This window comes from Saccostrea cucullata, unplaced genomic scaffold, assembly GCF_032062105.1.
Source record: "Saccostrea cucullata isolate Sc308-1 unplaced genomic scaffold, CSIRO_AGI_Scuc_v1 ctg796, whole genome shotgun sequence".
Taxonomy (NCBI): domain Eukaryota; kingdom Metazoa; phylum Mollusca; class Bivalvia; order Ostreida; family Ostreidae; genus Saccostrea; species Saccostrea cuccullata.
The window spans coordinates 50,647-65,100 of NW_026927405.1; the positions used below are offsets into that span (position 1 = coordinate 50,647).

At 34.6% G+C, this 14,454-nt stretch overlaps 1 protein-coding gene and 1 pseudogene across 2 annotated transcripts; both read right to left on the reverse strand.

The window, feature by feature from the left end:
- Positions 1-344: 344 nt before the first annotated feature.
- On the reverse strand, positions 345-3,922 carry LOC134274397 (uncharacterized; annotated as a pseudogene).
- Positions 3,923-11,051: 7,129 nt separating this feature from the next.
- Positions 11,052-14,271, reverse strand: LOC134274396 (uncharacterized). 2 transcript variants are annotated; one of them, XM_062756683.1, is made up of 6 exons: positions 14,177-14,271; positions 12,721-12,795; positions 12,550-12,606; positions 12,327-12,401; positions 12,064-12,200; positions 11,052-11,577 (listed from the first exon to the last, which is right to left on the reverse strand). In XM_062756683.1, exons 1-5 carry the CDS (start codon positions 14,225-14,227, stop codon positions 12,081-12,083), a joined length of 378 nt encoding a protein of 125 aa, XP_062612667.1. In that variant the 5' UTR covers positions 14,228-14,271; the 3' UTR covers positions 11,052-11,577; positions 12,064-12,080. The 2 variants fall into 2 exon arrangements, with proteins under 2 accessions (XP_062612667.1, XP_062612668.1); XM_062756684.1 differs by lacking the exon at positions 12,550-12,606 and having other exon boundaries at positions 11,064-11,577.
- Between the last annotated feature and the right edge of the window lie 183 nt (positions 14,272-14,454).

Genomic DNA, 14,454 nt, shown 5'->3' on the forward strand with positions numbered 1-14,454 from the left:
TCCTTAACTTGAACTGCGCTCATCATTGACTGATGAATTAATTTTTCAACCGTTGAGCAAGACAATAAACTTCTAAGACGAAGACAAAAGATAGGGTTAACTAATTTTTTAACAATGATATATAATTTTAACAACAAAAACATCATGCAAACTATATACAAAGTTTTATGAGAATATCTTTCTCCCTCTTCTCGATGTCCATCATAATTTTTATGAAATAGTCAATAAAAATAAAATGAATGCTGATTCTAATGATATAAAGGCAAATAAAACTTTGCCAAATGATTTCAAAACATCTGCAATCCAGCAAATATGTTTTATGCAACATTGTCTAGGCACAGTCACATAGAAGATCCTGTGATGTAGAGCAGAAAATAGCATGAACACAGTCTCACTGAGATGGTATATAAAAGTTTCCTGTTGCACAAAATATAGACACAGTCAATTGATGGGACTATGATGGTTGTGGCGGTTGCACGGAGATGGAAATCGAAAATGATACGCACTGTGATAATACGACGTAGAAAGTTTCGTGTTGCACAAAATACAAGCACAGTCAGTTCATTGTATTGCAATGGCTGTGGCAGTTGCACTGAGATGGTAATTAAAAATAGCACCATGTCTAGTCAAACACAGGGAATGAAAGTGTGTGGTACACAAAATACAAGTACAGTCAGTGCACAGTACTGTGATGGTTGTGGCAGTCAGTGTGTCTCAGATTCTTGCAAACTACTGGTATTTGCGCTCAAGTCTAGAAGTTAAAAGAGAAAAAAAATTATCAATATTTAACATAATATAAATAAAATTCAAGCTTAAGTTCAAAAGATAACATATGTTGTTACCTAAAGAAAGGACTTGTCTATATATATTTCAGTGTGAAACCTACAAGTTCAAGCACACACCGTTCAATAATCATGGTGAGGGTTTTTATTTTTTTTTAATAGTGGGTCAAACTCCAAGGTCAAGGACAAAGGGTCTAGAAGGGAACAGTTTTGAAGAAAATACATGTAAAATATAGTTTTTGAAAAAAAAACTGTAGTACCAACCGTTCAAAAGTTATGATCAAGTTTTTCAAAAGCCAAACGCCAAAATTAAAATAAAAAAAATGTCGGTATCCAAAGGAAGGTCTTGTCACAATGAATAAGCACATATGAAATTTAAAAGCACTACTTTTAATTGTTCAAAAGTTACGGCGAAGTTTTTTTTTCCAAAGAGGGTCAAACACTATGATCGAGGTCAAAAGGTAAAAATCATTTACATGCATACCCACAGAAAGGTCTTATGACAATGAAAACATGTGTGAAGTACGAAATCCTTTGGAGATCTGTTTAAAAATTATGGTCAATGTTAAAATTGGTGAATATTTGTAAAAACTGCAAACACCAAGTATGTTGGTACCTGAAGAATGGTCTCACAGCGAAAAATGTGAAATTTATAGAAAAATCTCTATCCAATTAAAAGCTATGGACAAGGAATTTTGTTTGCAGACAGACGGACGAACAAGGAAAAATTTCTATTCAATACTACCGAATTTTTTAATGATTGGGGCATAAAAACGCATAAGTACATGTAAGTGATTTCTCAATATTTTAAAAAAATATCTTTGAATTTCTCTGAAAAAAAAAACAGACTTGAAGGGAAGTATAAAAATCTTTAATCGCATCATATATACAAATCACTCACCAAAATCCTCCTCCTCTTTAGTAGACGTAAAAAGAGGAATTCAGATCTTGTTTCTTGGAAACTTTATGACGTCTCTGTTCTGGTATGTTGCGGCGCATGGGTCTGTGCTCAAAATTGACTCTAGCCAACCACTCCATCTGTAAGAGATTTTTAGTTAAATGAGACATATAATCTTGAAAACAAAATACATATAAAAGGTAGTCTTCCCACGTAAATGCAAAGTGAGTACATGTAGTAGGTTCGAACAATGTGCATGCGGCACGTACCTGATGCGTAGGTTGAGGTATGGTTGGTAGCTCCCTACGCTCCTCAGACTTGTTGATGGCATGGGTCAGCTCATACTAATAAAAAAGGAATATTCTTATTAAACAAATTCATCTATACAATTGTATAATCAACAGAAAATAAGCATTTATAAACTAACATCAACTGGACCTATAGAGATATATATGTTGATATGTTTTGTAATTGTTTTAAACCCGCAAGACTCTTACCCAGTCTTTAATGTGCTCTCTCCATACGTGAGCAGCAGAAGTAAAGACTGGTTTGCACTGGAGAGAAAGGATAGAAAATATAGTGAGTATTCACTGGTGAGAGAGAGAGAGGGAGAGGAAGATAGAGACTTACAGCTGATTTGGCCGCCAGGGCAAGCATCACCTCGTACCACTGAGTGACGACTGTCATCTGAAGAGACGTCTATACGGCGCTATTTAAATAAAAAAGAAACATCAATTATTGAAAAGAATTGAAAGTTAAATTTACATATCAAAATGATGCATATGTACAATTTGTATGTATAAATCAATATACATATTGACTACATGTAGTATTATTATTTATAGTTAAAAAGTTGAAAAACAATGTTTAATAAAAATTTTTTCAAGGAAAGCGAGCCAATGCTCACTATTCATTTTTTTTTTTTGGTCAATTTTGAACAACAGACAAATCATTTCCTTGATTTTGATGAAATCTTTTATGGCCTTCTGTATTTATTTCCATGTTTCGAAAACTTTATGACCTACAGTTGCACTTATATTTCATTACTAGGATGTTGTGATTGTGCCAACTCATTCACAACATAGGTAGAAATATAAGTATGGTCAAAAGCTGCATGCGTGAAAATAAGAACTAGAAATTTATTTCTATGAAGTTTAATTTTAAATGCAATATTAATGTGTTTGGATATATTTTCTATAATTTTCAGTGAAACTTCATTGTATAAGTAGCCCGGTTTTATTTATTACAGAAATAGAAAATAGAAAAAAAGAATATATAATAATAAATTATGTAAATTTAAAAAAATATATTGATGTGTTTGGATCATTTTTTCCCCTTTAATTTAAATTAAAACTCAATTTTTTGTAAGTAGTCCAGAATTTTATATAAGAGGAAAAAGAATTTTTATTAACTCATATAGTTTTACATGATATGTAATTTTAAATAATAAATCAAATAAATTATTGGCATAAGATAATTACAATTCGACCCCCATCCCGATATTTATGTTGAATATCAAAGGGGGACAACTCAAATTACGATTGCTTTAGAGTGCGCTCCCCTGTGTTTGATCAATGTGAAAGATGTTTCCATAGACCTAATTTAGGTCTATGATGTTTAGAAGGATAACCATTGATATGTCAATACGATATACCCTACGAAGTAAGTGTGCATGTGAAAACAATATTCAATTCATCCAGAAAAATGAGAGATTTTGAAGACAAACTCCGAAAATAATGTGCGTAAGTCATAGGCCCTTCCGCATTTCCTCTGTTTTGCCGGGGGGGGATGGTTTATTTGTTTAACAGGAGAATGAAGTAGAGCTTTGATCAAATTATCTCTGTCATCATTTACATCACAACCCCAATCCCTCTGTGTAGGTGTATAAATGCATATAAAATTTGCATGTTTTGGGGTCGGGAGAGGGGGGGGGGGGTCAAACTCTAAATCACATGCATATTTTCTTTAACGTTATTTTTTACTTGATTTAATTAAAAAAACATATATTTTGTAAAAGCATAGCTAAATTCAAAGAAATATAAAAGTATATTCCATAGTCATTCCCCTTTTCATTGTAGGCCTATGGCCTTATAGCTATGGACTTCGGCCAAAATCCCCAAATATTGTTAGAGCTTAATCTCGTAATAACAACCATAAAAGGCCAGTAGAGTTTTATTTCCGGAATAATTACCCTCTTGGACACACTCTGGTCCTTTCTCTCGGAAGATCTTTGTCTTTTCATTGTGATATTTGTGATTTTTGTCGCTCTGTGAAATACACGTCTACTCGCTACTGATCGAAGTGAGTAACCAACAACAGTAACCAAAACGCAACGCTACCTAGCGGTTACCAAGCATAACGTTATCACCAATGACAACGCATAAAGATAGCACACTCGGCCACACTGCCGGAATCAGCCGATGTTTACCGAATGAAAGCTAGCATTAAAAAAATAAAATAAAATCATTATGTTAGCTTACATTTAATTTTTTAAGAACCTTTTGTTGTATTAGAAAAATTAGTCGCTATAAACCACGTCCATAACATAACAAAGTTGACTGACTTGTGATGTCATAACGCTGGAAATGTCGTAGCCTAGTTCCCGCCAGGCGATGCTGCTCAGTGTGACACAAATATTTATTTTGACTTCATTCAAATTTTTCTTACTGCAGTATAAGAATAAAACATTGATCATTACTACTCACATGTACATGTGTATTATTATTACTAGGAAACCCGTAAAAAATTACCAATCTATTCCACTACAGCAGTAAAAGTATACCAGTTTGTATTTTTGGAATATTATAGACTGTACATACGTAAGACATCAGGGCTCTGTTTTACCTATGAACTTATAACCGAGATCATATTGTTATTTGAGGAATAATTTTGAAAAAATTAACAATTTTTTGGTTTTTGTCATGAGTTCTTTTCTAAACGGGTCCTACGGGTGTGACATGGACAGCCAGATATTTTTTTATTTTATTTTTGAAAGCTTTGAAAATCTGTCCAAATTTAATATTGTGTTTTGGTATGTGTGAGTATTGGGGGTGGGAGGAGGGTGGAGAAGGGGTTCAACTTCCATTATCAACCAAAGAAAATGGTTGAATAAGGCGAGTTAAATGCCTATAGTGCGACAACCATGACGGTGAAAATTCAAGCCTCCAATATATCACAACTCTCTTTGATATTTCATCTTACATTTAAGTTGAAATTCTTTGGATATGAAATAGCAAAAGTATACCAAGGAGGCAAAATAGATCATTCTCTCGTATTAATACATGAATAACACAAGTTTTCGATATTTTTGGGTCTTCGTTTCATTTTTTGGAAAGTAAATCCTAAAAGTTTTCGTAAAAATAAAATTCTTTGGTTAACAAAAACACGAAGCAAAGTGTACACTCAATTAAGAGTACAACTTTATAGTAAGACATTCGCATCTTTTCGAGGAATACTAGTATTTGGAATCCATCATATCGTAGAGTCAGACACATCTGTTTCATATTTGGATATTTTACTTGAAAAAGACGTTAATGGTAATCTAACAACCAAGCTCTACGATGAACGTGATGACTTTAACTTTTCTATCGTGAACTTCCCTTACTTATGCAGCAATATACCTCCATCCTCTGCATACAGAGTTTATATGTCTCAGTTGATTCGATACGCAAGATCGAGCATTCTGTATATGAACAATTTTTAAAACGAGGTGAATTATTGACAAATTAGTTGATGAACAAGAATATCAGCAGTCTCGTTTAAAATCATCATTTCGTAAGTTTTTATGACAAAAATGACCATTACCCCTTTATAAATTTGTAAAAGTGATGTGTCTTTTTTTTTTGGTCCAACTTTGCGCCGCAAGCCATGCAAAAATTGTTTGAATTTTACTTTGCATTTATATTTCCTTTGGAAAATTGTAAGAGTTAAAGAAACATTTGATATGAGTGAGCAGAGGGTGTATGAACCTTAAAGTCATCATTTCGTAAGTACTATGGTCGGTACAAAGGCCTTGTTAGCAAAAACAATCTATCATTGAGTCAAATGCTGACTGACGTTTTTTTTATACCAATTGTTAGTCCATGATGTATACACTAAATTGACGATGGATTTTTCAGTTATTTCCCGATCATGACAAGGAGCACACGGCGGGTGTGACCGGTCGGTAGCGGATGCTCACTCCTCCTTGGCACCTGATCCCACCTCTGATGTTTTGGAGGGTCGTGTTTGCTCTTCTCCGATTTTGTATTGTTTTATGGACTTTTGATCTTGAATACTGTTCGTTATCTCCATGTTTCATCGCAAAGATTACTGAAATACCATCCTTATTTAGGAGATGTGTAGCGAAATGGTTATCGTGTTTGTCTCAAAGCAAAATGATATTCGGGATTTTCATTGCTAGCGTTCGAATCCTATGAATAGATATTATTAAAAAAGAGTAAATTTTGCCGAGATTTTCTTCTCCGAAAAGGCTTGTTTTCATGAAATATTTTAATTAAGGAATAACCATCTAGTTATGCTTCGCCCGTTATGCAAATAATCCAATGTTTCCAACTATCGTTGATGCCCTGGCATATCCAACAAATTAGACAGTGATTCCTTACAATTTCATATCATTGTGAAATAAAATTGTAAGTTTAGATTTTGAAAATGTTGTCTAATAGATTAAATTTCACGAGCTCTCCCGTGTCAATTTCAATAGTCTCCGCCCACTACAATACAATATTTGGAGCAGAGCAAACACCTTTGAAACCTGAAACATCAGAGGTGGGATCAGATGCAATGGAGGAGTGAGTGTCCCCTGCCAACCGGTCACACAACTTGTCATGATCGGAAAATAACAATTTAGGGTAAAACTTAAGGACAGAATCCTTACGTTGTATAGATTCAAATCTATCCAAACTTATAAATCACGACCCCTGAAGTAAAGGGGGGCTGCTATGAGCGATCAAAGTTTTACAAAGGGGAAATCTTTAAAACACTTCTCAAGAACAGCAAAGCCATGATTGGTTATATTCATAAGGAAGCATCCTCAGGTAGTGTAGATGAAGTTTGTTCAAATCGTGTCCCCTGGGGTTAGGTGGGGCCACAATGGACGACCTAATTTTTACAAAGGAATAAAAAGATCTTCAAATATCTTCTCAGTACAGCAAAGTCTATCGTCGCAAACGGCGGTTTTGAGTTCTCAGGCTCCCTCTTGATGGAGAAGATAGAAAAAGGCGATGAAAAGCACCCGTATGTTACCGATGAACAAAGCCATGATAAGTCATATTTATACAGAAGTATCCTTAGGTAGTAAAGATTCATATTTGTTAGAACATGACCCCAGGGGGGATCACAGTTTCACAAATTTAAACATAGAGAAAAAAAATCTTTAAAAATTTTATTCTCAAGAACAGCAAGACTGAGCATTCTTCGTGTAGAGAGAATGTTATTTTTTGTGTTGGGTAAAGTCTGGTCACAATGACCAGCCTAGGGATCAAAGTTTTACAAAGGAATATATACCGGTGGTATGTAAAAAAAAAAACATCAAAAATCCTTTTCTCGAGAACAACAAAGCCACTATTTGTCAAACTAATAGAGAAGCATCTTAAGATAGTGTAGATTCAAGATTGTTCAAAACAATAAAAAAAATCCAGGGAGGGACAGAGAAATAACTTTATGGTATAATCTTTAAAAAAAAATTTAAGGCATCTATAGTCAAAGAAATATTGAAGCATCCTCAGCAGGTGTAAATTCAAGTTTGTTCAAATCACACACAGTCTGTCTTTGAAGTCAGCAGGGTTCGACACTAACGGTAGCCCGCTGGCCCGGTACAACTGAATATTGAGGTCATACTGAAATAAAAATGATCACTACGCCAGCTTTGAATATCTTTTGCTTTCTTTGTATGTATGCTTTTAAAATTGTGAAAGTACTTTTTTGAAATCCTCAGTTTTGTTTGCGACCGATTTGATGCTTTGCATCAATCTTATTTGTATATCATGTAGCCTGATCCTTAGGTCTCGGTTTCCAATCCCATTGTGGGACGTGGAGACTGGTCCTTCGAATGAGACCGTTTAAACTGATCTCCCGTGTCGCAGTAGGTGCAGGCACGAAAAAGATCCCTCGCTGCTTAATGGCTCGATGTGCCGAGCATAAGACAAAATTTGCACCGTCAAGTTGTGGGGTCTCCATTTGAGTGAAAAATTCCCGACAGGGACGATAAACAAATACAAGCATTAAGATAGTATGGTGGCATATTTCTGCCATCATCTGCCAGATGTTTATGTTGACTTTTCAATTGTGTATCTTGACTTGGTTGTTTTACGTTGACTTGTCAGATTTTTATGTCAACTTGTTAGGTAATTTTATCGTCAGAAACAAAAACCATCACAGCCATAGCGAAGCGTAAATGGCTTTACACTTGTGTTATAACCTTGTATATTGTCTTATATTTTATCGACTTATCAACACATAAAGTGTAATATCTCCTTATTTATGCACATATTTTGAATTGTATTGAGATGTATTTACATAATTGAAGGCAACTTCTTTTGTCAATAGATTTTATTGCTTTAACTTTTATCGACTGAAATATTATATTAATTTTCAAATATCGATATTTAATCATGTCAATATAGTAATTGTCGATATGAAGAAATAAATATGAAGTTATGTCGATATAGATATATGGATATTTTCGAGAAGTCAGAAAAGGTGTTTTTGAATTAATTTGACGGAAGCGGGAATTCTAATTAATCTTTACTTGGGAAGCTTATGTACCATGTATTTGCTATCTTGTACGATTATAGGCTGAAACAAAATTCAAAAATATTTGAAAAATGGAGATGGAGATACACCAACAGTTAAATAATATGCATTGTCATAGGAAATATTTGTACCCATCATTTTGAAGAGGGAATCTGATATATTCTATCATGGTTCACTGCTTATATCTCTTGAGTTCAGTGGGGATTGTAAATCGCTAATGAAGCGAAAATAGAAAGTAACACTGCTATAAAAGTAAAACTGATTATATATGTACTTTGTAAATATTTGATGCTGTTCCACTCTGAGGTATACATGGGATCTGACTCATGAATGGGGACCTCCAGTCTTGAAACCTCCCCCCTCCCCCTGCATAAAAATATAAACATCAGATCTAACTTCTTATTGCTTTACATAATTTGTACTTTCAGTCAATCTGTATAAGCTTAATCACCAAGTTTAAAGGAAGAAAGTGTAGTGTCAGCCAAAATAAATATATAACAAGAAAAACTCCCCCAGGGATTTAATAATCTAACTGCGATAATTTTCTTAAATTTAGGGATATATTAGTGGATATCTGCTGTACTCCGTTTTTGGGGTTTTTTAAAAGCTGGATGAGGGGCACAAAGATACTCCCCCTATTCAAAAGTGGTGATCGGTGCATTAGCCCCCTATGGATCTATAATTTTTAATGTGTCGCCATCTCCCTTTTTCAATATACTTTTTAATTTGATTCAGCCTTTAATCGTACATGCTGACATGATGCATACAATGTAAGCTTTCACTAAATTCCGAGTGAAGTGAAGGTTCATTGGAATTCCCGCCCCCGCCAAAATAATTCAAAAACACTTTATTCTAACTTCTCTATCGCAAATATTCATAAATTAAAATCTGTATAACTTTATTTTATCATATCAACAATACTATATCATTATGATTAAATATCTTGTTTCGATCAATATCTAAAAATCAATATATTAATATTTCAGTCGATAAAACTTAAAGCAATAAAATCTATTAAACAAAAGAAGTTGCCTTCAATTATGTTAAGAAATCTTAATACAATTTAAAATATGTGCATAAATAAGGAGGTATAACACTTTATATGTTGATAAGTCGATAAAATATAAGACAATATACAAAGTTATAACACAACAAGTGTAGAGCCATTTACGCTTCCGTAATTATCATTATCTGAGAAGTCCACGTAATTTTCTGACTAGTTGGCTTGTCAGATGTTATATCGACTTATCAGAAAAAGATTTTGACTTGTCAAATAATATGTCGACTTGTCAGATCTTTATGTTGACTTGCCAGATACTTATGTCGACTTGTCAGAAAAATATGTTGATGGCATAAATGGCCATGTTGAATTTTTAACATGTGAAAGTGACAACAAAAAGGTCTGACAAATTGACATAATTATCTGATAAGAAAGACTCGCATACGAAGAATCACCTCAGTATCATAAAGCATTTGGGGGAAAATGCTGAAGAGTGACAAGCAAACAGAAGGACAAATAAGGAGAAATCATAAAATCTCCTATTGGACTAGTAAGTTGCAGATCGAATTTTACTTTACCCTTCTTTTTATCTATCTTTCGTTTAACCTTCAATCTTACATCGTCTGATTTTATGATGTGCATGACATATATTTGCTGAGGGTGACACAAAGGAGAATATCCACAGCAGACTGGACAAGGCCAGGAGAGAACTCGTATTTAGAGCTCGAGAAATGAATAACATCTGGAGGTCTGCACAGTACAGCACCAAGCTGAAGCTTTATCAGAGCTGTTTTGTATCAATTTCCTATATTAATTAGAATGCTGGAGAATAACAGACAGGTCTTAGCAAATTGCGATCCTTCCACACCACAGGCCTCCGCCGAATACTCTGTACTTACTAGTAGTACATTTCTCTGCCATCCCTCGACTTTCAATAAGGAGTGGCATTCTCGACGTTACGTAATTAGCGTCTATCAAATGGCGAATAGATTCTCATTGGTAAGAAATTAATAACATCAGCAACTTTGTTGTTGACAACGATGAGTCGACTTAAGCCCCACCTCTTTAACTTACAAAACGCTATCATTGGATCCTTGCTACACTCGTTGACATTTTCCGAATTTCTATCCCATGTATATTTCAACAGTGAATGAAAGACTGTGTAAATTTCAGACGGTTATTATGTAACATCGAGAATACCACGCCTTACTGAAAGTCAAAGAATAACAGAGAATTGTACTAGGATATTCTGGCCCCAGAAGGTTACAAATGAAGACCTGCATTTGAGCTGATGCGATCAAGAGGACGATTATACCATCATTGCCAAACTCCGATGGAGATGGATAGGACATGTTCCTCAAAGAGATCCTCATCCAACAACAAGAACAGCACTGCACTAGACCCAATGGCCAAAGAGAGCAAAAGAAGGAGAGGGAGACCAGACCATCTAGGAGAAGGACGGTGAAAAGTGAAAACCATGCACCAAACATGGGGATCAACTAGGATGGTCCAGAATAGACAAAAGTGGAGGAGATCTGTTGCCGTCCAACATACCACAGGATGTATAAAGGACGACGATGATGATGATGAAAAGTAACTTCAAGGCAAACTCATCTGTTTAAAGTATATTAAAACAACAACAAAAGTAACATGCAAGTAGTATATAACAAAAGAAATAATAAAAAATAAAAAATAATGGCGAGTCTTTAAACATAAAGGCAAATAAAACTTTGCCAGATAAGAAAATTAATACATCTGCTAAACATGCAGCAAATGTCTTATTTAACAAAGTCTATGCATAGTCACACGCAGCGCCTGATAAAATGCAATGCAGAAGGACCTTCAGGACCACAGTGGCACTGTAAAAGTTATGAAACACACCATGTGTAGTCAAACACATATGGGTCCAAAAAGGGTGTGTACGTGATGCACAAAATTCAAGCACTGTCAGTGTGTGGCACTATGATGGCTGTGGCGTTAACACTGAGATGGTCATTAAAATAGCACTTTTTAAAGTCAGGCACTTGGGTCCATAGAAAGTGTGTGGTACACAAAATACAAGTACAGACAGTGCACGGTACTGTGATGGTTGTGGCAGTCAGAATGTCTCAGATTCTTGCAAACTACTAGTATCTGTCCCATACCTACAAGAAATTGGAAAATTGTATCAATATTTGACAGAGCATACATACGGTTTAGAAAAGTTATCAAACTTTACAGTTAAGAAAGGGAAATCAAGCATCCATTTTTTATCGGGGGGGGGGGGGGGAGGGGGGGTTGGTTGGTTGTTGTAAATATTTTACTTCATTGTTGGTGAAAAACATGAAATATAAAAAAAAACACTTTCAAGAGGGGGGATGAATTCATGGTCTCTTCATGGCATGAAAACAACGAGAGAGAAAAAAACCCAAAATGAAGGAGTTCACGGTACGTTATGCAACTTTCTGTTAAAGACTTGCAGTGTGGTATATTTTAAAAGAAATACTTGCAGAAAAGTATAAAGTAGATCTGAACATTTTTATTGATAGGGCAACAGGCATAGCCTATACATATAAAAGTCCTCCCTGTTAAAGAATATAAAGATCTTTAATCATATATCCAATATACAGGTTTCCGATGGTTTCACTCACCAAAATCCTCCTCCTCTTTAGTAGACGTAAAAGGAAGAATTCAGGTCTTGTTTCTTAGAGACTTTATGACGTCTCTGTTCTGGTATGTTGCGGCGCATGGGTCTGTGTTTAAAATTAACTCTAGCCAACCACTCCATCTGTAAGAATTTTTTTGTGGTTAAACAAGACGTATAATCTTCAAAAGATACATCATGTTAAAGGTCCCCCCGTAAGTGCAAAGTAAGTACATGTACTAATTCGAACAATGTGCATGCGGCACGTACCTGATGCGTAGGTTGAGGTATGGTGGGTAGCTCCCTACGCTCCTCAGACTTGTTGATGGCATGGGTCAACTCATACTAGTAAAACAGAAAATATTTATATTAAACAAATCCATGTATATAATCAATAATCAATAAATGAGCATATATAAACAAACATCAACTGAACCCATAGAGATAAATATGTTGATGTTTTGTATTTGTTTTAATCCCGCAAGACTCTTACCCAGTCTTTAATGTGCTCTCTCCACTCGTGAGCAGCAGAAGTAAAGACTTGTTTGCACTGGAGAGAAAGGATAGAGATTATAGAGAGTATTCACTGGAGAGAGAAGACAGAAGCTATAGATATTTACTGAAAGGACAAGGAGAGAGAGAGAGAGGAGAGAGAGAGACTTACAGCTGATTTGGCCGCCAGGGCAAGCATCACCTCGTACCACTGACGACTGTCATCTGAAGAGACGTCTATACGGCGCTTTTTAAATAAAAAAGATAAAGCTTTATTTAAAGAATGGAAAGTTAAATTTATTTAATAATATACATATTAAAATGATGCATTTGTATAAATTAATTAATACATGTATATATTTTGATCAAGTACAGTGACTGTACATCAGCTTATATTTAAACAGTTGAAAAGCATTTTTTTTTTTTAAAAACTGTTTCAAAAAAGCTTTACTTCAAGGAAAACGAGCCAATGTTCCATCTTTTTTTTCAATTTGAACTGCAAACAATATCTTTCTTGGATTACTGTATTTATTTCTCTGTTTCGAAAACTTAATGACCTACAGTTGCACTTTCATTTCAACATGCTGTGATAGTGCCGACTCATTTACAACATACCCGATAGGCAGAAATAGAAGTTTGGTCAAAAGTTGCAGGAGTATATTAACAAGAAATTATTGATGATTTTTTTTAAAGCAATATTGATGTGTGTGGATGATTTATTTTTCTTTTATTTCCCAGGATTCAATTGATAAAGAAGAAGGAAATAAGAATTACTGAAAAAAAAAATATGTTAATTTAAAAACAAAAGTGATATATTTGGGCCATTTTTCCTTTTTTTAAAGTTTCATTGAAACTCAACGACTGAAAGCGTCTAGAAAAATTCATACAATTTTTCTTATTGTACAAATCAAATGTTTCAATGTTAAAGGGGGACAACTCATAATACGATTGCTTTAGAGTGTGCTCCCTTTGTTTATTTACAGATGAGGTTTCGATTTTTTAAAGGCAGAGGCCTGCATGTCTCTTATAAAGGTTATAGCCAACGATAAACCTAACGAAGTAAGTGATCATATGAAAACTTGGCCCTATATTGAGTGCAACAGAAAAATGAGAGATTTTGAAGAAAACTCCGCAAGAGATTTGTGTAATGTCAAAGGCCATACCGCATTTCCTCTTTGTTGTGGTATTTGTTAACTTTTTAAACACAATCCATTTGTATTATTTAACAATTATAAGTAGAGCTTATATTAAATGGTCTCCTATATTCTCTGTCATGACTTACACCCCACCCCATCCCCGATTTATATCATAAGCACCGAAGGTGTATGGAGGCCTGGGGCCTAGGTCCTAGTACTTTCATATGTTAGCTTAAATGTTTGTTTTTTTTTCTTTTTTCAAACTCTAAATCAAATGTAGGCCTATATTTTTCTTAACATTTTTACTCCATTGAAATTTTAAAATAAACCTCTTCTGTTTAAAACATAGCTAAAAACAAAGAAATGTGCAAAGTAGATTCCATTAGGCATACCCCCTTTTCATTGTATGGGCATACATCAAAATTGTTCAGTGCTGAATCTCATAAAAACAAGCATTAAAGACCAATAAAATTTTATTTCCAGAAGAATTACCCTCTTAGACACACTCTGGCTCTTTCTCTCGGAAGATCTTTGTCTTTTCATAGTGATATTTGTGATTTTTGTCGCTCTGTGAAAAACACGTCTACTCGCAGCTGATCGAAGTGAGTAACTAACAACAGTAACCAAAACGCAACGCTACCTAGCAGTTACCTAGCAGTTACCAAGCATGACGTCATCGCCAAGGACTTCACGTAAAGCTAGGTCCTAAATGCTGGCTAAAAAAGTAAAATCATTTTTTGCTTACCTCTTTTGTCACCTAAATCCTTTTC